At 42.7% G+C, this 22,235-nt stretch overlaps 3 protein-coding genes across 3 annotated transcripts; all 3 read left to right on the top strand.

Annotated features, from left to right (window-relative positions):
- The first annotated feature begins 9,718 nt into the window (after positions 1-9,718).
- LOC125538867 (la protein 1-like) lies at positions 9,719-10,925 on the top strand. The gene is made up of 4 exons (XM_048702174.2): positions 9,719-9,893; positions 10,001-10,079; positions 10,179-10,331; positions 10,697-10,925. The coding sequence occupies exons 1-4, from the start codon at positions 9,807-9,809 to the stop codon at positions 10,729-10,731; spliced, it is 354 nt and encodes a 117-aa protein (XP_048558131.1). The 5' UTR covers positions 9,719-9,806; the 3' UTR covers positions 10,732-10,925.
- A 1,621-nt stretch (positions 10,926-12,546) lies between these two features.
- LOC125538866 (la protein 1) lies at positions 12,547-17,036 on the top strand. The gene is made up of 10 exons (XM_048702173.2): positions 12,547-12,727; positions 12,833-12,911; positions 13,011-13,163; positions 13,531-13,673; positions 13,942-14,090; positions 14,393-14,485; positions 14,578-14,908; positions 15,814-15,961; positions 16,298-16,382; positions 16,704-17,036. The coding sequence occupies exons 1-10, from the start codon at positions 12,626-12,628 to the stop codon at positions 16,822-16,824; spliced, it is 1,404 nt and encodes a 467-aa protein (XP_048558130.1). The 5' UTR covers positions 12,547-12,625; the 3' UTR covers positions 16,825-17,036.
- A 1,623-nt stretch (positions 17,037-18,659) lies between these two features.
- On the top strand, positions 18,660-22,234 carry COS1 (6,7-dimethyl-8-ribityllumazine synthase / DMRL synthase / lumazine synthase / riboflavin synthase). Its single transcript, XM_048702175.2, has 8 exons — positions 18,660-18,899; positions 18,979-19,103; positions 19,415-19,510; positions 20,125-20,220; positions 20,766-20,844; positions 21,268-21,314; positions 21,788-21,847; positions 21,931-22,234. Exons 1-8 carry the CDS (start codon positions 18,779-18,781, stop codon positions 21,967-21,969), a joined length of 663 nt encoding a protein of 220 aa, XP_048558132.2. The 5' UTR covers positions 18,660-18,778; the 3' UTR covers positions 21,970-22,234.
- The last annotated feature ends 1 nt before the right edge of the window (position 22,235 follows it).

Here is a 22,235-nt window from a genome sequence, read left to right as displayed (position 1 = left end):
CACCAGGGAAAAATGAGGAAGAGGAAGGACTGGCTATGATACCAATTTTTACACACTCGCTCGATCTACCACATGGAATTCATCACAAATACAATGAAGGAAGAGTTCCTGACATCATACCGAGGTTCAAATCACGAGAATGTGCTTGTGGGAGGGGCCAAAAGGAAGATAGCAACCAATGGCTAATATAATACATGTCGCTGCCACACACTACTACCACGACTACATGGTAGTGCTCCATAGTCCACGTCCGCATGGGCTCGATTACATGCCTCATGGGCCGACCTTCTTCTCGATGGCTCTGAGTGCTCGCGATTCCCTTTTCCTTTCTCTTTTCTCATCTTGCCTTTGCTGTTGATGTGCCTCTGTCTTCAGGAAGGCCGTGACATGCGTGGAGAAAATCACGCGAGAAAAAAACCCAGGAGTACGCGCCCTCGCGATCGAATATTGTACAAACCAAATCACGCGAAGTCTAACCGCCCCGGACGCGCGTGAGCACATGACCTTGGGATGGACGGCATCCAAGGCGTTCGACACTATTGCAAAAAACTATGGTTTGACAATTAACTTCCATATTTGTTTTTGTAGAGAATAGATAAGTATAACTTGGAGTCCAATTTTGCCATTTTAGGTCGTGCTTTTGCAAACATGGACAATAGAATCATGTACGAACATGATTCTGCAACCCCAACCCAATGCCCAAAAGCCCAGGCTGACTCCTTCACCGACCTCATGGCATGACAGATCGCCAAGTTCCCTGTCACATAATTTGGGCTACCCTCACCTATCAGGAAGCCGACCCATGCTGATCTTCTTCCCCTTGTGGACAAGCTCGGGTGTAAGCTCTCCACCCGACGGGCTTCCATGCTCTCACTTGACGACCGACTCACGTTCGTCCGACATGTTCGCTGTGCCATGCCCGCCCACACACTTTTTTGTGGCCATCGTCATAACAGATCCATCCTCACTAAGGTGAACAAAATCATCAGGAGCTTTCTTTGGGCAGGCCGCAAGGAGGCCAACATAAGTGAATGTCGTGTGAACTAGGCGAGTGTGCCACCCCATCTTACTGGGCGGGCTTGGCATGCAGGACCTGCACAGGGCCGGCGTTGCCATGCGCACGCTCCGGCTTTGGCTGCAACACATGGACCCCTCATGACCATGGAGCCACTTTGCTCCTCCCTTGTGATTCTGAAGCATTGCAGAGTTTTTTGGGCATCTACATCCTGGTCATTAGGAGAGGGAAATACTTGTTGTTTTTGGACCGACCCGTGGCTTTCCGGGAACTCCATCTTCCAGGGCGGGCCTAGTGTGCAGGACCTTCACGGGGCCAGTGTTGCCATGTGCACACGCTAGCTTTGGCTGCAACGCATGGATCCCTCGTGCCCATGGAGCCACTTGCTCCCACCTTCTAATTATGAGGTGTTGCAAATTTTTCGGGCATCTACATGCTGGTCATTAGGAAACGGAAATACCTGTCGTTTTTGGACCGACCTATGGGCTTTCCGGGAACTCCACCGTCGACATTGCATCCCTGGTACACGCCATGGCCCCCAGCGGCGTTATCACGACCGCACAGTGTGCCCAGGCCTCTGTGATCATGCCTGGGTGCGAAGCATCCAGGGTGGCCTTGGCCCGACTGCAGTTGTCCAGTACATGGAGCTATGGAGGCGTGTTCGCTAGATCGGCCTTTCGGATGCGCCAGACACTCTATGATGGCGTTGGACTAAGTCTGCTCTGGCAACTACTCCGCCAAGTCTTGCTATCTTGCGCTGTTCCAATGACCGACCCATGACCTGAATTGGCGCATCACTTGGAAGACATGGGCACCTCTTCGCATCAAGGTTTTCACCTGGTTTACCTTCCGAGATTGATGTTAGACGATGAATCGCCTATATAGATGCGGCCTCCCTCACGATGGCAGATGCGTTCCCTGTGATCAACTGTCCGAAAATCTACAACACCTACTTGCAGGCCGCTCCTTCTCACGACATACATGGCATGACGTGTTGTCTTGGTGCCTCTAACATCGCTCCCCGGCCAAACAGTGAGCCTTTTCTGAGGGGAAAACTTTGTTTTTGCCACTCTAGCTTTTGCCAATTTTGCTTATGCCACTCTAGAATTTGACATATCACTTTTGCCACTCTTAGCTTTTGACAATGTATCACTTTTGCCATTCCGTGGCAAAAACAAAATTTTCATAGTGGCAATTGTGATACGTTGTCAAAAGCTAACAGTGGCAAAAGTGAAATAAAAAATTATCGTTTTTGCCATGGAATGGCATTTGTGATGTATTGTCAAAAGCTAAGAGTGACAAAAGTGAGATATCAAATTCAAGGGTGGCATAAGCAAAATTGGCAAAAGCTAGAGTGGCAAAAACAAAGTTTTCCCTTTTCTCAGTGGTGGATGGCTACCTACCAGAATGCTCCCAACGACCATCGACATGGGTTCTCCTCTCTCATCATGTTGTCTACGTGGTTCATCAGGTGTCACCGTAATGCATGCATATTGATGGAACGCGACCCTCTACATCACACGTCCCACAGGAAATCAAAGTTCAACCATGGCTATGGGCGAAGGCTGGTGCTAAAGGATTTACAATCATCCTTCCTGAGATGTAGGCCTTACACTTGAGGTTGAGCATCCCTCCTCGCATGCTAGGGTCATCGTGTAATGCCACCTGCGCTCATGTCACGTGTTGTACCAACAACATATATTTTTTAACTAACTTCTTTTTTTTGTGACAACCTCGCGAAGCTTTTTATTAAACCGTCACAATGTTTACAAGGACGAAAGAAAGATCTCCAGGATGACCTAACCAAACATGGCGGCCACCCCCGAGAGATAAAGCATGCTTCACTAAGTTGCGAGCCTCAAAGTTTGAGCTCCTAAATTCATGAACTATATTACAGTGTTGAAAACCAGACGAATGTTCTATGATTTCATGTATCACCGCTCCGTAAACTGCTGATGTCCCGCTCTTTATGTCTTCCACCACTGTCTTGCAATCGGAAGCCACATGAATACTTTGAACATACAAGTCATCCGAGAGTGATAATGCTTCCCTAGTGGCCATGGATTCAAGTGTTTCAGGATCACTAATATGCCGGAACACTAAAGCCGAAGCTCCAAGGAATAGGCCATTTTGGTCCCTGCAAATTGCACCAACAACACCATATCCTCCCCCTCTCGAGACCGCTGCATCCACATTCACTTTGGCACACCCCTGAACCGGAGGCAACCAACAAGTTGGTCATGGCGCAGAAGTAGCAACAGGTCTTGCCCCTCATGTTAATCTGTTGTATCTCTACCATATAACTTGTGATGAAGCCGTTGGTAGCGTAAGGAGACTGGAAAATATATTCGTAAATCGCCTTTCTCCTTGCACTCCAAATCGCCCATGTTGTCACCACAAGACAGTTAAACTCTTCGAACTCCAACACATCATGTAGGGCAAACAACCACTGTTTTGGATTCATCAGGAGCTAGGGCCCAAACACTTCTCGACATTGAGCAATTGAGCAAGGCGTGTCTCCAAGTATCTGAGGCTCCGCATAAATGGCAAGTATCTTCATCCGACACGTGACGATGGTGAAGGACCTCACACGTGGGCATCGAGCCATCGACTGCCTGGCTAGTCGCCAAACAAACATTCGCAACTTCGAAGGTACTCGGATGTGCCATATTGCACTCCACTGCTTGCTCTCTTGGGTATTTCATGTACCTTCTTCTTCACAAACTTCTTCTATCTACTACCACTATAAAAGGAAGAGAGGGGCAGATCCAAACAATCACATCCATCCATCATCAAAATCTAATGGCCCTTAATCATTTTGTGTTTAACGCTGCCAACCACGCAACAAGCCACTAACAGATCGCTAACCCAGCCCCCCGCCGTTTAGAAAAAAAAGGACAAACCGCCCGCACGACCTCTCCCGCACTTCCCCACCTCTCGGCCCCTCCTCCTCCTCCCACGCCTTTTGCCTCGCCGCCCCGACCTCTATCCCCCTCCACCTCCTCTCGCGTCGTCCGCCTTGCCGCCCCGATCTCTCGCCCCTCCTACTCCCGCGCCGTTCGTCTCGTCGCCCCGCAAACTCCCGCAACCATTAGCCGGAGCCGCCGCTCGAGACGCTCGCCGCTGGAGCCACCGCCCCGCCCCGCGCCCATCGTCGCAGGGAACCGCCGGAGCTGCCCGCCCTTGTAGCCGCCGCAGGTCGCTGCTAGAGACGGAGCCGCCCGCCTCGCACCTGCCCGCCCCGCCCCACCGGCCTGTCCTTATGGGTAGGTCACGGCACTCGGGAAGAGCGCAACAAAGGAGTAGGTGAAGGAAATGACGGCGGCGATGATGGAGATAAGGTGACCTTCTCCAGGCTCGGCAATTGCAAGAGAACGACCTCGGCGAGGCCGAACAACATCAGATACATTATCCCTTCGTTGTTGCATGTCACGTCGTGGCCCTTGTAATGGCTGCAGTTGTTGTATGCGCGGACCTGCACTATTAAGGCACGCGACCCTTGTAATGGCGGCAGTTGCTGCGCGGACCTGCACTCTTAAGGCCAGGAACTTCTTTCTTTCCATTGACTATCTTAACAAAATTACCGAACTCCTTCCTCTCTTCCATGTGGAGATGATCTGCAGCTCTCTCATGGATGGCAAGGCCTTCCCATTGAGTATCTGAGTTCCCTCGAGTTTCTCTTTCTTACGGTAAAGTTCAGTTTGTAGAATGATATATTTCGGACCTTTGCTTCACGCATAGTTCTGAATTTTGTTGCACGTGCATTTCTTAACCGACAACACTGAACTTGCTACATCTGGATAATATGCAAAAACTTCAGTTTGCAGAAATGGCAGATTTCAGACCTTTGGTTAACATGATGTTTTCCCTCGGTATCTGGCTCTTCTACAGAATGAAAGCCTGCATGGAGTCGCCAAGATGGACCAGGCGAAGGAAGCTGCATGATCTCCCGACGCACCTCAACATGTCACTCAGTGCATCTTTCTCTTGTAAGTGGTAAGGCCTCCATGGAATTGTTGGATATATGCATGGAAATTATCTCCAATCATGTGTTGTAGTTCTGATCATCTTCCATATTTTTTTGTAAATTTACCTATTTCGTACTAAGGATTAGGAATCTCTTATGAGAGATGAAAATTTTAGTTTGTGTGTATGTAGACTGGGTAGTGTGTCTGTCAGAAGCAAATCTGATGGGGTTGCGCTTGCGCAACTGGCACTACAGCAAAATGTCGTGAAGCCCGCCTCGCCATGGAGGAGAATAGCATAGTGTTATTCAATGGGAGGTGCTAATTTACATAGCTTAGACGCATTCGTTTTTTTCAGTGGAAGAATATACCGTAAGGGCAGATACTAAGCTTTTGTGAAATTTTGGTTCCAATCGGTAAACTGGTTGTGTCGCTACTTAAATATGGCATGAGGATTGAGGATCTACTTATTATTAGAAATGAATTGTTGCTATGTAGATTTTCACGCCAAAGTGAAGAAATACCCTGCCACTATGGAACGTGTGTACTGAAACAGTTGAATATATCAGTTCAGCTGCAATGGTAGCGATGGAGACATCATGCGGCGGTTATCAGTACAGTGCAGATGATCATGTGGCCATTTTGGTTTATCTTCAGTACGATGTTTAATATCGGTATAGTTACTGTAATCTCCCAAATGATCTGTTTCTTTTTTCCTTTTGTTTTTTTATTTTGATGTCTTACTAATATTTTATTTCCTGCAGCCAATTCAATCTCGTACCCTATAATTTGGTTCGTCCGAGAGATACTAGCCGCACCTTTTCAACTTGTCAGTTGCACTAGCAAGTTTTGTAGCAGAGACTTCTTTGATGATATTGTTGATGTTTTAAGGAAGACATGGTCAATAGGGAGTTCGTTGTATCAAGGTGGTTCTGCATCCAGAGCACTCGCGCTTACATCTGAAATTACCATTTGGGAATCACTCTGGAAAGATCTGTACCAGGTAACTTAAATTTGTTTACATGCCTATTAATTTTTTAATTAGTATATCATGCAACTTACGTTGTCTCTTGTTTTAGATTTTGAGTGCAGTCCGGAGCATTTTGTACGGTTTTGTTGTGTTCTTTTCAACGTGCAATAGGCATCGGCTCAGGTAAAAAAATTGGCTTGTATGCAAAGGTAGTATTTGCAAATCATACAAACAATTAGTCGAAAATATGAATGATGAGAACATCCATTGACGAGATACATTCTTCGGCATTGAACACCGCCCTGTCACGATGTTCAGTCTCTAGGTTGTAGTGTGTGAGATGGACGAGAAATCTGAGCATGTCCACTTGTCCAGGTTTTGAGTACTGATGTGTGTCGTTTGTGTTTGTTCAGTTGTGATGTGTGTAGTCTGTACTGAATTTTGGCTACAAATGCTACTATAATCTTTCATATTTTTGAATTATTAATAACCTGACATTCTTATTCATATTTTTGGTAAATGTTTGTGACTAAAATGACCACATAAGTACCTAGGTTATGGCCTGTTAAACTAATGTTCCTTTTTAGTGCCATTTACATTACTTATAATCTTACACAGTTCATCATTCTGCATCCATTGGATAAGGTGAGCATGTTCTCCTTTAGAATTTTTTTTCTGCTGTAAACTAAAATGATTGATTTTTTATAGGTATCCCACACAGGCCACTACAGTATCCTATTTGTTGCGCCACTACTACAAATTCATGATAGTTGCCATTCCCATCCTCCATGGATGCTCCTAGGAGGACATGGTGTCTGTGGAGGTGCAATATGTGATTCTAACAAGGGTAGAGCTTAAAGATGTGAACCAAAATGATTGATTTTTTATAGGTATCCCTCACCGACCGCTGCAGTATCATATTTGTTGCGCCACTACTACTAATTCATATAAGCAAACAGTATTGCACCCATTATTGCATCATTTAGCTATTCTTTATTTCCTCATCCAACAATGTTTCTTTGTAGTTCCATTGAATTAACAAGATAGTTTTTATAACTTATCTGTGCAGGTATATGCATAGATTGTGTCGACCACGTGTCTCCTTCATACTACTTATGTTGATGGATTAATTGGTTGAATGATGCTTATCTTCTCTTCTTTTCTTTACATTTTGGTGATCAAATCAAATTTGAGATATATTTATAATGATCACATACTTGGTGTGTTTCGTCTTGCAGCAACATGATTTCAGACGAATGTAAGGCTGAAGGAAGATTTTAGAGATGGCAAAGGCGTCAGCAAGGACATGAGACAAGAGGTAAACATTCTTCTATGTGTTCCCCTCTGCTATTTTAGACTATATTGTTGAAACTGAGCAACAAAAATTCAAGTTGAATTAGTGCCACCAACTATCCTTGGCTTTGTTTCTAACCTTATAATCCAGTATTTCATATGCGACTGCGACTGAGGCCATGGTACATGCCCTTTTAGGTAAACCAACAGAGAATTTCTCGGCGAACCTTCACTTTTAATGCAAGTTCACAAGCCGATTACTGTATCTTTAAGTAGCATTTGGTTGCTTGGATGAAGCTGGATTGGAGATTGCCATCCAGCTTTTAGAAGTCCTGGTTTTATTTGTTTGGTTGGATGGACATGATAGGATCTGTATCCAGTTAAAACGAATGTATCTCCAACCAGGGAAAACCCAAGTGGTAGAAAATCTCCAGTTAGCCGAGCCACTTCTTGCCCCCACTGATTAAGCTTAAACATGACGTATATATTTCTCTTAGAGAAATATTCACTTGCGGCATTCATTGAACAACACCTTTTCTGAATCACAGAAATGGTCTTGGCCAAATGCCAGGTCGAGTCAACAATCCTCTACCTTTTATAGGCTCTTCACATGCACATACCTCTGGTTCATGTAACATCTATAATTAATGACTTCCAATAACTTTACACTGAAGGATTTATTAATTCAGAAATTTATTTATGCACCACTGGTAACACTTGTATGTCACTACTGTATGTAATTACTTTATACTACCACTTGTGAGATAAAAGGGTATTTTTGGACGTATTGTTCCAGTATCTCGAGATGCTATATGAGCACTCCGAGTATAGCACCAGCATTGTTTTTGAAATAGAAGAAAACAAAAATGGTTAAACTATCTACAAGTTTTCCAGATGTCCACTAAAAGAACATCACAATCTCATTCTAACAATATTCTTCATTAAGTCAACTTCGGCACCATGATTTTTTTTAAAATAGAGAATGGCGTTTTTTACGAAGATGATGAATATTTTCAAGAAGAAAAAATGACTTCCCTTTTTATTTCTTTTGCATGTTTAATATTGCCCGATATGTTTACCACTACATGTATTGCTTAAAGGAACTAAGTTATTCTAAGAAGGTTGGTCGTGCTATTTGGAATTTCAAACATGCTTCATATGTTGTACAGTGTACAAATGAACAAACAATTGACTTATCCATTTGCAGAGCTTGCTTTAACACAATTAACATTTCTTTGATAAATACTCCCTCCATCCCAAAATAAGTGTCTCAACTTTGTACTAGCTTTAGTACAAAATTGTACTACTAAGCTTGAGACAGTTATTTTGGGTCGGAGGGAGTATGATTTGATTGCAAAATCTGATATGCGAGACACTATGAAGATGTGATCCTAGGATGTTCAAAAAGATGGCATGTAAGTTCTTCAAACGCTTTCAGAAGTAGGGCTCCAATCAAAATAAGAATTGATACTTCAAGATGGAATTTATTCCGCTCGACAAGTAGATGGCATTTATTTTCTCTCTCAAAGAAATTAGATGGCATTTCTTCATTTTGAGAACCTACTGCTTTTGTGTGTATATTGGATTGTTTTTCGAGATGTGATATTCATTTATGAAGTAATACAAAATTCGTTTCAAAGTTCTACACCTGCCCGTGAGCATGCGAAGTTAAGCAGAAGATAGTTTGTAATGATCCAGTTAGAGCAAAATTTAAGGCAATGGCTCTGCTGACAGGTGGCACTGTTTTTTTTACGGGTGGCACTATTATCCTCACCGCCCTTGCTCTTGGATCATCACTCAAGCATATCTTTGCGTGCGTGTATAGACTCACAAATGATGAACTAGGCAATCTAATATATATCGTGGAATCGTGGATTGATGATATTTCATTATCATTAATTTCCTTAATAAAAAGATATAGTGGATTCGAATAAATTTTAATGATACTTTTTTTTATCAGCCAGCAGTTGTAACAAACGTTCTATGCCTTAAGAAAATTGTGTTGGTGTTGATATCATGGTGCCATTGATATATTCTATGTGAGGTTGCCTTTTCAGTCGTCACAAAATTTAATCTTCTTTAACAACCAATCAGAACACCTAATGGATGAAACAACATATATTACTGTTTGTATGAAACAACATGACCACAACTATATCAACTTGAAAAACAGTGTGTCCTCATTTAACTTAATACTTTTTTTGAAACATTTATTTTATACTTGTGTGAAATCAACTTTGATCAATGTTTAAGACGTGCATTGCACGTGCAAGCTTACTAGTTAATGGAAAGACATACAATCTTTGCATAGGAGGCGTGCACCCAATGAACCCACGGTTTCGAGCCATGTCTAACCTAATCCTAGCAAAGCCCAAATGCGTGGAAGACGTGGATGCTCAGCCCATACGGGCCCGGACGCACGCCTCACCCCACGCCTGTCCTTCCCCAGGCGGATACCTTTTCTATTTCGTCGCAGCTAAATAAGCAACCCTAGACCCGAATAGTACCCGCCGTACTCCTAAACCCTAGCGCCTCCGCCCCTTCCGGCCCAAACGCGTTAGCCATGGCGACAACAGACGCCGCCGCCGCCGTCGCCCCAGCCCCCGCGGTTTCCCTCGACGAGACCAAGGCAAAGAATGTCCTCCGCCTGGTTTGGAGCTCCTACCCCGTCTCCGATCCCAGCCGTCTCGCGGCCCCCTGAAATTTAATTTCTGGGTCAAGGTTGCTTATTCTTCTCTCCTTTTCTTTGAGCCGCAGGTCGAGTTCTACTTCGGAGACATCAACCTCCCCCGCGACCGTTTCCTGCTGCACCACGTCCAGGAGAGTGAGGATGGATGTACGAGTCCCTCACTGTTTTCATGATCATGGTGCTTTGCTTTTTGTCGTGCTGATGCTAATTTCGGTGCTCTTTTTTGGGGGGTTTGGGATTGGGCAGTGGTGAGCTTGGCTCTCATCTGCTGCTTCCGCAAGATGAAGTCGTACCTTGGTCTAGATGCCAGTGTCAAGGAGGACAGCGTGCCTGAGACGATAGTGCTTGCGGTCGCCAAGGTGCTGCGGTGTTCAGAGGCCCTCCGCGTCTCTGAGGACGGTAAGGAAATTATTTTCCAGTAGCCTGTCAGTCCCTTTACATGAGATGCGAAACCTATAGTGATCTGCAGTTGGGCTACTGTTTCGATGCTGAAGAGGCATAACTTCTGAGTGGAAGGATAATATTCCACTTTCCAGTTTTATGTAAAGACTGACATGGTGAACTCTGTAGTTCATCGCGAAGTAGATGATTTATTCTTACGTTAGGTAAAAATCTTCATTATAATCTAGCTAATTCATCTGGTAAAATGGACGGTTGCTGCATGGTGCAAATTAGCCAGAATGAACATGTCTTACTTCAGTTGGTCTTGTTGAAATATGCCAGTGATATGGTTCCGTAACTGATTTTCATTTTCTTTTATACAGGAAATAAAGTTGGGAGAGCTAACGAGCTGCTGTAGCCAGATGAGATTATAGAGCAAGCTGACTCTTTAGACTGCACGTCTTGTAATAATCACTTCGAGCAAAGTACTTGAAATCACTTCTGTAGCGTGAGCTGGATGCAAGTTTCGCCTCCTCTTCTTGTGTTTGAGCAAGAGACAAAGCCGAATCAGGGAAATACACTTTGGTTCCTGGTTGTAGATACACCCTATATGGGGAATTATTTAAAATAATTAAATAAAAAGTCAAAATAGTTCAGAAGTATTTTTAGAATAAACTTGACTTACTTTTGCACTAGTACACAAATTTTCGCGAACAAAAAACCAATGTTGACTTCAGAGCAAAAAGACAAAAAATATTTGCTATTATAGGTCACTATTCACACTACTTTGGCCAAAAAATTGTCTTTTTTGAAAAGAAGTCAAACGCTGGTTTTCTTTTTGTGGATTTTTTCTAACAAGCACAATGGAAGGTCAAGTTTATTTCAAAAATATTTTCATAATTTTTTGACTTTTCATTGAATTACTAAATTGTTTTTCCATATAGGGTGTAGATACACTCATAGACCAAAAGTTCCCCTCCAGCGGTCCTAGGCTTATGTAAACGTATACCTGACTGAATTTTACGTTTTAACCCTTTTACAAACTTGGTAACAAATTCCTCATAATTTATGTTATATACCAACACACTTCATGCGTAAGTTGCTCAAATTTGTGATGATACTCTTCTATTGTAGACGTTGCATACACCTAATCCAGCCCCAGGCACGTCCGTGGACGTTTGACCCGTCATCCCTCAATTTTTGTATTCAGAGTTCTGTCTCTCACCTTTTCCCTTATACAGGCATTTGGGGAGGCTTTGAGGGGTCCGACTGGGTCAACTTTTTTCTTGTAAGGCTGTATGCTCTAAGCTTTTGAAATGCATATGATATTACCAATTTCTTTAGAAAAAGTTACTACTAGTTCTTCCCAACTATTAATGTTATGCATAGCTTCATAAGTTTGTAACCACAAAGCAGCATTTCCTCTGAAACGCTGACTTGCAAAAACGAGCTCAAGTATCATGTGGCACAACATACATAGTTTTGAGAACATCTACAACCGGACTTGGTAAATTGGCCCCCCTATACGCCCGCGGAAGAGCCCTGTCACACCTGTCGATGCATCCCGACTGGCCCTCACATTTCACTCCGAGCATCCACATCTCTCAAATTCGGACTATCGAATCCATGCAAATCCATGCACGTCGATCATACAAAACAATGCCGCACATATATAACAAAACTGAGCTGCTTCCGGGATTTTAACCTGTTCTCCAGGTGCTTCAAAACCATTAGTTTGGGCTACACCATCACCCTCATCCTCAACAGTCATATTATGCAAAATAACACAACATGTCATCAGCTGCCATAAGGTTTCTGATCCCACATCATTGCAGCGCTACGCATAATTCCCCAACGAGCTTGAAGCACACCAAATGCCCTCTCCACATCCTTTCCAGGGGCTTCTTGCATTGTTGTAAAGTGGCTCTGTTTATTGCCATGCGATTCGGATATGGCCTTCGCAAAAGCCGTCCACCAAGGATAGATACCAACAACAAATATTTTTTCACTAACTCCTTCTATTAATGAAAAGATGGGCAATCTCTGCGTAGCAGGCCTGCACCCAGTGAACCCACGGTTTCTGGCCCTGTCCAACTCCATAATCCTAACAAAGCCCAAATGCGTGGAAGACGGGTGGATGCTCAGCCCATACGGGCCCGGACGCACGCCTCACCCCCACGCCTGTCCTTCCTTCCCAGGCGGATACCTTTTCTATTTCGTCGCAGCTAAATAAACAACCCTAAACCCGAATAGTACCCGCCACACTCCTAAACCCTAGCGCCTCCGCCCCTTCCGGCCCAAACGCGTTAGCCATGGCGACCACAGACGCCGCCCCCGCTGCCCCCGCCGCCGCCGCCGCCCCAGCACCCGCGGTTTCCCTCGACGAGACCAAGGCAAAGAATGTCCTCCGCCAGGTAGGGAGCTCCTACCCCGTCTCCGATCCCAGCCGTCTGGCTTTCCCCCCCTGAAATTTCTGGGTCGTGGTTGCTTATTCTCCCCGCCTCTGTTTTGAGCCGCAGGTGGAGTTCTACTTCAGCGACAGCAACCTCCCCCGCGACGGTTTCCTGCGGAAGACCGTCGAGGAGAGCGAGGATGGATGTACGAGTTCTTCACTGTCTTCATGATCATGCTGCTTTGCTTTTTGTGGTACGGGTGCTAATTTTGGTGCTCTTTTTTTGGGGGATTCGGATCGAGCAGTGGCGAGCTTGGCTCTCATCTGCTCCTTCGCGAAGATGAGGTCGCACCTTGGCCTAGATGCCACCGTGAAGGAGGACGGCGTGCCAGAGACGACAGTGCTTGCGGTCGCCAAGGTGCTGCGGTGTTCTGCAGCCCTCCGTGTCTCCGAGGACGGTAAGGAAGTTCTTTCCGACAGCCTGTCAGTCCCTTTACATGATATGCGAATCTATAGTGATCTGGAGTGGGGTTCCTGTTTCAATGCTGAAGAAGCATAACTTCTGAGTGGAAGGATAATATTCCCTTTTCCAGTTTCATGTAGTGACTGACATGGTGAACTCTGTAGTTCATAGTTAAGTACTGTAGATGATTTATTCTTATATTTGATCAAATCTTCATTATGGTTAGCTAATTCACCTGTTAAAGTGGATGGTTGGTGCATGGTGCAAATTAGGCCAAAATGAACATGTCTTGCTTCAGTTTCTCTTACAGATATATGCGAGTTATATGGTTCCTTAACTGATATCAATTTTTGTTTATACAGGGAAGAGAGTTGGGAGAGCAAACGAGTTGTTGAAGCCAGATGAGATTATAGTGCAAATTGACTCAAGGTCAATTGCTGTGTCACCACTTCCTCACAACGTAAAGCTGGAAGATGTTCAATCTTTCTTTGCTCAGTATGGCAAGGTATGTTATCTGTATAACTTCAAGTACCAGACTTGACAGGATAGGCTAGAACCGCTAGATTACACATTGCGTGTTGCTTCAACTTTCAGTAACACATTTATCAGTTACTTTGAACTGGAAATGTCCAGTTAGATGCACTTGCATGTGATATTCAATTGGTATGCTAATTTGGCAAACTTGCAAGTTGACGCAGCATCACTATAAATACATGAATCGTGTAACAGAAATGCTGATGGTGCTATGTTGTTTCTGAACTTTGGCATCACAGGTTAACAGCGTAAGGCTACCAAAACATGTTTCTGACAAGAGGCAGTTCTGCGGCACAGCTTTGGTCGAATTTTCAGAAGAAGATGAAGCGAACAATATCATGAATAACAAACTTAGTTTTGCTGGAGCGGATCTGGAAATAAAAACAAAGTATGCTAACTACTGATTCAAGCTCTTTTTTCTCATGCTTACCATTTTACCAGTGACAGAATTTATGTTCTCATTCTTTGACCTTATTCCAAATATATATGTTTGCATGCTCTTTCTTTATCAATTGATGTTGGTTAGATACTTAGATGCAAGATTTTGTACTGTTTGTCATGATGATTGATAGCTACGTCATTTCCTCTTTACATTTAGAATCATGAATGCAGTGTCTATAGTTTTCACATTGCTGACTTTATTTGTAACTATGTATCAATAATGTGTTATCCAATGTTGGCATACTACAGGAAGGAATTTGATGCTGAAATGGAGGCTAAGAAAGAAGCTTATGAGAAGTCGCACCCTAATACACACGCTAATAAGAACGGTCATGACGAAGGGTAAACTTTCTGTACTAACAATATGTAACATATTATTTTTAGTTTCTAGAGTTTGACTTGACCCTGTGAATCATCAATATTTGGTTATATAGATACCCAAAAGGTCTGATTCTGTCTTTCAAGCTGAAGAGAATTCTAGCTGATGGTGACACAGAACAAAATGGTGGGGACAAAGTTGATAATAGCGATGATGCCAAGAAGGAAGGGGCTTCTGACTCTGCGGAGGAATCGGGGAAAGCTTCTGAAGAGAAGGCCCCTGAGAACACTGATGCCAAGGAAGAGAAGTCAGATGATGCTGAGGAGTTGAAGGGGTCGGATGCACAATCTGTTAAAAAGGATGATAAAAGCCTTTCAGAAAATGACAAGGAACCAGTTTCAAGGGAGGACTTCAAAGAATATTTTGCCAAATTTGGCACAGTGCGGGTAATTTGATTTCTGGCGGTCCTTTTTCTTTACAGTTTGTTCTCATACCATGACTAGCAATCTTTGTTTACATACTTTTACTAGGTGAGTATATGACCTGTAAGATACCCTGTTTTGCTGTGAAGTTATTGCAGATTTATACTCTTAAGCTTACTAAAATTATAAGCAGAGAAATCAGAAGTTTTAATTTAAATTGCCATAATATTTGATTCACATGTATCTCCACCTTAGGTTTTGTAGTAAAGAAAATTTTAACTCCCAAGCTTGCTGGAACAAGCACAGAATTAGGTTACTGCACAGAAAAATGTCACTCATGATGTTCAACTACATGCACCTCCACCTTTGGATTATCTTAGCAATTCAATGCGTAACATGTCTGGAACATGCAAATTTCATTTACAGTTCCATTTATGGTTTACCAGAGATTGCGGAACCACTACCAAACATGCACTGAGCTGGTTTTTATTTCTTGTGAAGTTGTAGAATCATGTACTTCTGTAAATCACAAGATATTGTTATACACAGCCAGTTCTTCTAATTGTTCGCTGCCAATAATGCTGCGGTTTGATTCTATTTAGGTCACTGTTGCAGAAATGTTTCTTAGGTTTGAAAATGTATTCGAGAAGTTTAATTCATTTTCACTAGATGTTGCACACCTATCTGGTTAACTGGACAATACCAAGAATAATGTCTAACCATATTTAGGGAATACAAAAGACGATCTATTAATCTTTTCAAGGATGTTATATGCATCCCTGAAGAAGGCTATTACGCATGAATTCTGAAATTATATATCTTCGCTTTGTATTTTCTGTAACATCTTCGATTAAACACAATTCTCTATCACATGACATTTGTTAATACCAAACTTTAATATTTCTCTTGATTTTCTTCCCTTTTTGAAGTACGTGGACTTCAGTAAGGGGGATGATTCAGGATACCTTAGGTTTGAGGAATCGACGGCTGCGGAAAAGGCCCGTGCATTTGCAGCTCTTGCGGATGAAGGTGGTTTGGTTATGAAGGGGCACCTTGTCACTTTGGAACCTGTGTCTGGTAAATACTTCAGCTTCTCTCAATTTTTGGGGGGTCTTATTGAATGAAGTAACTTAAAATCACGATGCAAGTAGATTCCTAATTATAGTACCTGTTGGTTCTGTAGTTTATGTGTGTGACAATATGAATGTAATTGCTGTTACATGTAGTAATTGTTTTTCATCCAAACGTGAGTTTTGGATAGTAAAGCTTTACGCCTGAAATAATTTTCATCGTTGTGCTCCGTTCTTTCCTGTAAAACTATCAGTTAAACTGGGTATTGAAATGCCAGTATAATTTATCAGATTTGAAGGTTATGATTAACCTCTATTTGATGAACCTACTATTCCAATGCAGGACAAGCTGAGAAAGATTATTGGAGTGGAATAAAGGGCGGCCAAGGGAGATTCAATAACAATAATAGAAGCAACAGGGGAGGAAGGTACTATAATGTTTTTACATTTGATAGTTGATGCTGTTTAATTTTTCTCTCGTTGTAGGATAAACTGGGTATAAATTGGATCGTAGCTATTGAAATTTCATCAAGAAGAAAACCTAATGCTGTGCAAGAAAGGAACCATAGTTGTGTCTAGAATAATGTTGTCCACCACCAAAATTTTAATCTCTATAAGCCTACGCGTACGAAATTCTTTGGTCCAGATTGAAAACATTTTAGTGGTAGGGCAAACCGTATGCCGTGTTTCTTTTTTGCTTAACCTGTTCAGGAGATAACACTGTTGTTCTCTTGCTGTGGACCTCCCAGGGACTGGAAGAACAACAGAGGTGGCGGCGGAAGGCACCACGGTGGTGGGAAGCGGGGTGGTCGCCACTCTGACAACCATGAAAGGGCTAACAAAGTCCAAAAGCTCGATTCGTCTCCTTAGATAGCCTGGATCGGCTTATACCATCTTCTAGCCCTAGTGAGGAAAAGAAAATATGTCTCTGGGTGCCTGCCTGCTGCTGCCTCCACAGCTTTGGAGGTGGCCTTCCTGTGTCTGGTTTAAATTTAACCTGTGCCTTTTAAAGTCTGAACGACGGGTGTGACGAGCCATGTTGACAATTGATGAAGAGAAGGAAAACTTTATATGCGGCTAAAGTTTGGGCTCAACCAGTCGCAGGGCCTTCCACGGCGACCCTGTGATTTTATCTGTGTGTTTGCTGCTGGAATTTCGTGATGGATTGTTGTGCTTGTAGTCACATTTTTTTGTGAATTTTGCGTATGCAGTCTTTAGCGAATCTTTTATGAGCGTATGAAAAAATTCTTCCAAAAATGATGCTCTCTCTGTTTCATAATGTAGTGCATCGATTTTTTGAGAAGTCAAACATTGCAAACTTTGAACCTAAGTTTATATAGGAATAACTATCCAATATACAAATATGAAACTACTTCTCTAATGATATATACTTGACATTCTAGATGTAAACATTTTTCTTCAAAAGCTTAGTCAAAGTTTGAGATTTGACTTCTTCAAAAAAGCTATATGCACTGCATTATGAAACGCAGGGAGTAAATATAACCAATCCGAAGCATTTTTCAGCCATGGCCAAGCCGATCTATAGTTGCTGCCGTGCCACTGAATGAACAGGAAAATGCTAGCAGTTGTGTTAAGTTTTTAGAACCTAAATCCAGATGGATAGGTTTCACCTATGTGATGGTCATATTACCGTTGATTGACAGAAGATTTCATGTTCTTGCACTTCCGAAAGTACTCCCTCTGTTAACTTTAGTATAAAGTTAGTACAAAGTTAATACTAAATTGAGTCATCTATTTTGGATCATACGCTTCCTCAGGCGTTAGATGGAGTGCAACACGACCGTTCAACCTAGCTCACACTGATGCGTGTCAGCATTTTGCAACAAGGCTTCTCTTGACCTCAGACACTTTGCAAAAGAAGCCTTATTGCACTCCTTGTCAAACTTTTTTCTTTTGTTGAGGTGTGCCAACCTTTGCAACAAGGCTTTTGTTGTGCTTCCGTCGAAAGCTGCTACGGGCTGTCTGATCAAACTCAGACCTGACTACCATGGAGGTCGTTGTGTGGAGAGTTATCACTTGATCGAATCTAATGTATTTTCTTTTAATATATGGACCATCTTATCTGACGAACGTTCGCTGAGAGGGGGTGACATTTGTGAATGTTTTGCTGGCAGTTTGTATGAGGGTTAACAGTATCTTCAGAACAACATGGCAACTTTTGGGAAGAATTTTTTTGAGCAAAAACGACCAGAAATTGCTATCGTTTGATCATGTGTCGCAACTAAAACTGCCAACAAACAACGTTTGTTTGCCATCCCCTTCCAAGGGAAGGTCAGCCAGATAGCATTACCATTTAGTATTTGAATGTCAGAATTTCATTTTATTTGCACTAAGATTCTCGATTTTCTTAGACAAATGCAAAGGAAGATTTCACCACAATGAACCTAACCAATTGGCTAATCCAAGATAACGATGACAGTAATATTACCACCGATTTGACAGAAGCCAAGGACTTTTTTGTTCTTGCACTTCTGAAAATATATAAATATAAAATTCATTTAATATTCAGCCATCGGATCATACAATTTTTCACTTGCCTTACGATTCCAGATTTTTTTTCTTAATCTAAAATTTGGTTATCTCGTTTCTCAAACTTCCAAAAATTGACTTTGTATTTTTGGTTTGGAGTGAAATTCGACCAAAAGCACATCGTTTTGACCAAAATGCCACTCTGAAACGCACCTAACCTGGACTGCAGTTCTGCACAGGTGAAAAGGCAACACATCTTTGACATCCCCACGACCGCACTCGAGCAGCAGCCGCAGACAGATCTTCCTCGACACCCACCGGCGGCTAAGCGGATATGGCGGCCTCACCGGCAACATCGTCCTCGGCCGCGAGGGCCACCTCCTTCGCGCGGCTATCGAAAGCGCCCCTGCGCGCTCCCAGAGCCGGCGCCGTCTCGTTCCCGTCTCCCAACTCCGGTACGCTCCTGTTCACCATGTCGACCGCTGCTCTTTCGGTGGCCTGCTGCTTCTGATTTCTGCCGTTTGATTCGTGCAGCTCGTCCGGCCGCGCTGGTCGCGGATGCCCGGGCTTCCCGGCTCCCCGTCGTGGCCGCAGCCGCCGCGGGGCACCAGCGGCTGATGGGGTCGCTGACCAACACCGAGGGGCTCAGGTTCGCCGTGGTGAGTGATTGATTGCTCCTCTGTGTACCTCTTGGCCAGTGAGCGACTTTACTTGAATAAGAGATAGGTGGTTAATGGCTTATAACCAGAAATAGAACCACAGGAGATAAAACTTGTACTGAACTAAGGTTAGTAGAATCTTGCCCATGAACAAAACTTATAACTAGAAATAAAAAGAATCACTGGAAACAACAACACTACGAGCATGATTGATAGAGGGAAATACTTGGCAAATAGAACCACTGCTTTCCTGTTTTTCAACACCATTTACCTTTCCATTGTCTAACTCTGGCTCTTTAATCGACCTGCAGGTTGTGGCACGGTTCAATGAGATAGTGACCAACTTGCTTCTGCAGGGGGCTCTAGAGGCATTCGAGCGATACTCTATCAAAGCAGAAAATGTCACTGTGCGTATTTTTATCCACTTGTTTAAATCGAAGTTACTTTTGGCCATGTTGAAATGCAAACATATCTTGAACCTCATTAACAACCCATCCTGTGTTCGGTTGTTAAAGAGGTGATGTTTTCCCTAGCACAAACGAATTCTCCTGTCTGCTCACCAGTTTCTTGCCATGTAAATACCAAAACACTTGTTTCATGAACTACTGCCCATGAATCACCAATTCAGCATGCGCACACTCTTGTTGGATGACTTAACCACTTCGCAGGGTTAATGTGTTGTTCCTGTTCCTTCGACAACATATATAATTTATGTATACGTGTTTATGAACTACTTTGATCTTCACCTTTGATGAACTTTTTACACGGTGGTTGTTTAATGGTGTAGGATCACTAATATAACGATTTTATCACTCTAACAACATATTTTTCATGATATACATCTTTAAATGGGATGTTTTCCATCTAAAGCCTTTCTTAGAAATCTCATATATAAATAAATCTACACCGATATACATAGTACATGATGCTTCATCTGCACACTGTTTAAAACAACTAAGTCCTAACTAAGTTATGCAACCATTTTTCCATGCATCACTCTGATTTTCAACATCTTTTTTAGGTAGTTAGTGTTCCTGGCAGCTTTGAAATTCCTGTTGCAGCACAGAAGCTTGGGAAGTCTGGAAAGTACGATGCAATTTTGTGCATTGGGGCTGTGGTAAGTCTTTTTTGTATCTTTGTCAGATGATTAAATCTCAAAAGTTGATGAGAACAGCATACTTTTATGCCCCTTTATGCCCTTTTCTTATTCTTCCGCTGTCTATGAGGTAGAGGCTATCGCATTATCTGTAATTTAGAAATCAGAAAATCACAATAAAAATCTGGATAACCTATATGCTGCTGACATGTTCTATTTACATGTATAACCGTCTTTAGGAGGCTTTCACATATATCTTATTGTCTTTTAACATATCTTAACCATGATTATGTAACTTGTGGGAAGTTATCTTTTAAGCAGTGTAAGGACTTTCACATATATCTTATTGTCTTTTAACATCACTTAACCATGATTCTGCAACTTGCCTGTCTTTTAAGCAGTGTAAGGCTAGCTTATATCAAGTTTGCTAAGTATTTCCCTCTATTAATCGTGCTGGTCGTGTAGTTGTCATAGTAATACCAGCTAAAACCTATGCTTCGCAAACCCATAGTTATCGTGTTGATGCTCTTTTGATTTTGAAGGTCTTTTTTGAAATTGATTTGCAGATTAGAGGTGACACAACCCACTATGATGCTGTTGCAAACTCTGCTGCTTCTGGTGTACTCAATGCTGGATTGTCTGCTGGTATGTTGCTTTTATCTCTTAGACTCCTTTTATCAATCCAGTTGGGTTGTAGAGAACTTATTCTGTGAGTCCATGTATGTTCCAGTTGTTGTATTTCTTGTTAGTAAGGTCACCAAGGGTGCATATGGACATGGGTTCACATTTAATTTTCCAGTTGTTGATAGGTATAACCAGATGGGAAACTTTTTGATAATTAGCGATGCTCAATGAACATACAAAGCTAAAACAGCTACAGATATCCATGCATGTCTCGTATAACTTAGAGAATTATGTACCCAATGACCAGTGTGAGTAAAGATTATTGGGTTCGAAATTGTGACATCCGACGAATTTACCCTGTGTTGTTTTCTCTGTCTGGTGATTACAATTTGCAGCTACTTAAAATTCAGAATCTGGCTAATTGCTTCTCTAATGTTACCACAGGCGTCCCCTGCGTATTTGGTGTTCTGACCTGTGATGACATGGACCAGGTAATTCATGATTCTGTTAGCTAGTTTGCAACAGCATCATAGTGGGTTGTGTCGCCTCTAATCTGCAAATCAATTTCAATAACATACATATCTTCTGAAATGTTCCATAAAAGCATAATACTGCATCCTGTCTGGTAACTGTTTCACCCATTTACTTTAGTTAGCTAGTTTTACTGTACCATGAATGATACTACCATCAGAAGAATAGCATTTCTGGAGGAGGTAACTTGGATGTTGTTGTTCATGTTCCTAAGCAATATGTCAACTCAAATTGAAGATGCCTCTCTCCGCTTGCACATGCTGATAAGCGAAGCAATCCTGTTGATATGCGTCCTGTAAAGTCATTGTCCTACATTCTTTATGGCGCAATTGCCGTGCGCATGATGTGATCGTTTTGCTTCTGTCTGCTTCGGTCCTTGCCTAACCAATCTTGTGTGAAAATAAATGCTAAATCACACACATCCATGCTGCAGGCGCTAAACCGTGCTGGTGGCAAGGCTGGAAACAAAGGTGCTGAGACCGCCATAACTGCTGTAAGTACACCATTTGCTTGGGAAGTGAATCAAACCCGTATATTTTCATGGTCCATCTGACGAACTCTCATCTCCTGCTGTAGATCGAGATGGCCTCACTGTTTCGGCATCACTTAGCCTGATGGCACCAGATGCTATGGTCGGCGAGCCAGCAAGATTTTCTCCCCTGTTCGCGGCTGTCGGAGTTCTTTTTTTCCCCCACATTTGTTTCAAAATTTCTTTTTTATTGCTGCAGGCTAGTGTTTGATGTGTCGTTTCCAAATTATTTTGGTCTCTATGTATGAACTCTGATTGCCTGTTCGCCTTTGCCCGCAAGAAACTTGCAAGTCTAGAGCATGAATAAACATTTTTCTAGAAGCATGAATAAACTTTTTCACTTGTGCCCTAT

Source organism: Triticum urartu, chromosome 2A (assembly GCF_056163025.1).
Source record: "Triticum urartu cultivar PI428250 chromosome 2A, HENAU_Tu73, whole genome shotgun sequence".
Taxonomy (NCBI): Eukaryota; Viridiplantae; Streptophyta; class Magnoliopsida; order Poales; family Poaceae; genus Triticum; species Triticum urartu.
Note: the sequence above shows the minus strand (reverse complement) of the source record. Positions and strands in the feature narration are given on the sequence as shown.

Excerpts from the sequence above, each read along its gene's own strand:
- COS1 (XM_048702175.2), top strand. The coding sequence starts at position 18,779 with ATGGCGGCCTCACCGGCAACATCGTCCTCGGCCGCGAGGGCCACCTCC. Across the intron at positions 19,104-19,414 it reads AGGGGCTCAGGTTCGCCGTG|GTTGTGGCACGGTTCAATGA; the intron begins GTGAGTGATTGA and ends ATCGACCTGCAG. Across the intron at positions 20,221-20,765 it reads TTTTGTGCATTGGGGCTGTG|ATTAGAGGTGACACAACCCA; the intron begins GTAAGTCTTTTT and ends ATTGATTTGCAG.
- LOC125538867 (XM_048702174.2), top strand. The coding sequence starts at position 9,807 with ATGGCGACAACAGACGCCGCCGCCGCCGTCGCCCCAGCCCCCGCGGTT. Across the intron at positions 9,894-10,000 it reads CAAAGAATGTCCTCCGCCTG|GTCGAGTTCTACTTCGGAGA; the intron begins GTTTGGAGCTCC and ends TTTGAGCCGCAG. Across the intron at positions 10,332-10,696 it reads CCTCCGCGTCTCTGAGGACG|GAAATAAAGTTGGGAGAGCT; the intron begins GTAAGGAAATTA and ends TCTTTTATACAG.
- LOC125538866 (XM_048702173.2), top strand. The coding sequence starts at position 12,626 with ATGGCGACCACAGACGCCGCCCCCGCTGCCCCCGCCGCCGCCGCCGCC. Across the intron at positions 13,164-13,530 it reads CCTCCGTGTCTCCGAGGACG|GGAAGAGAGTTGGGAGAGCA; the intron begins GTAAGGAAGTTC and ends TTGTTTATACAG. Across the intron at positions 14,091-14,392 it reads GATCTGGAAATAAAAACAAA|GAAGGAATTTGATGCTGAAA; the intron begins GTATGCTAACTA and ends GGCATACTACAG.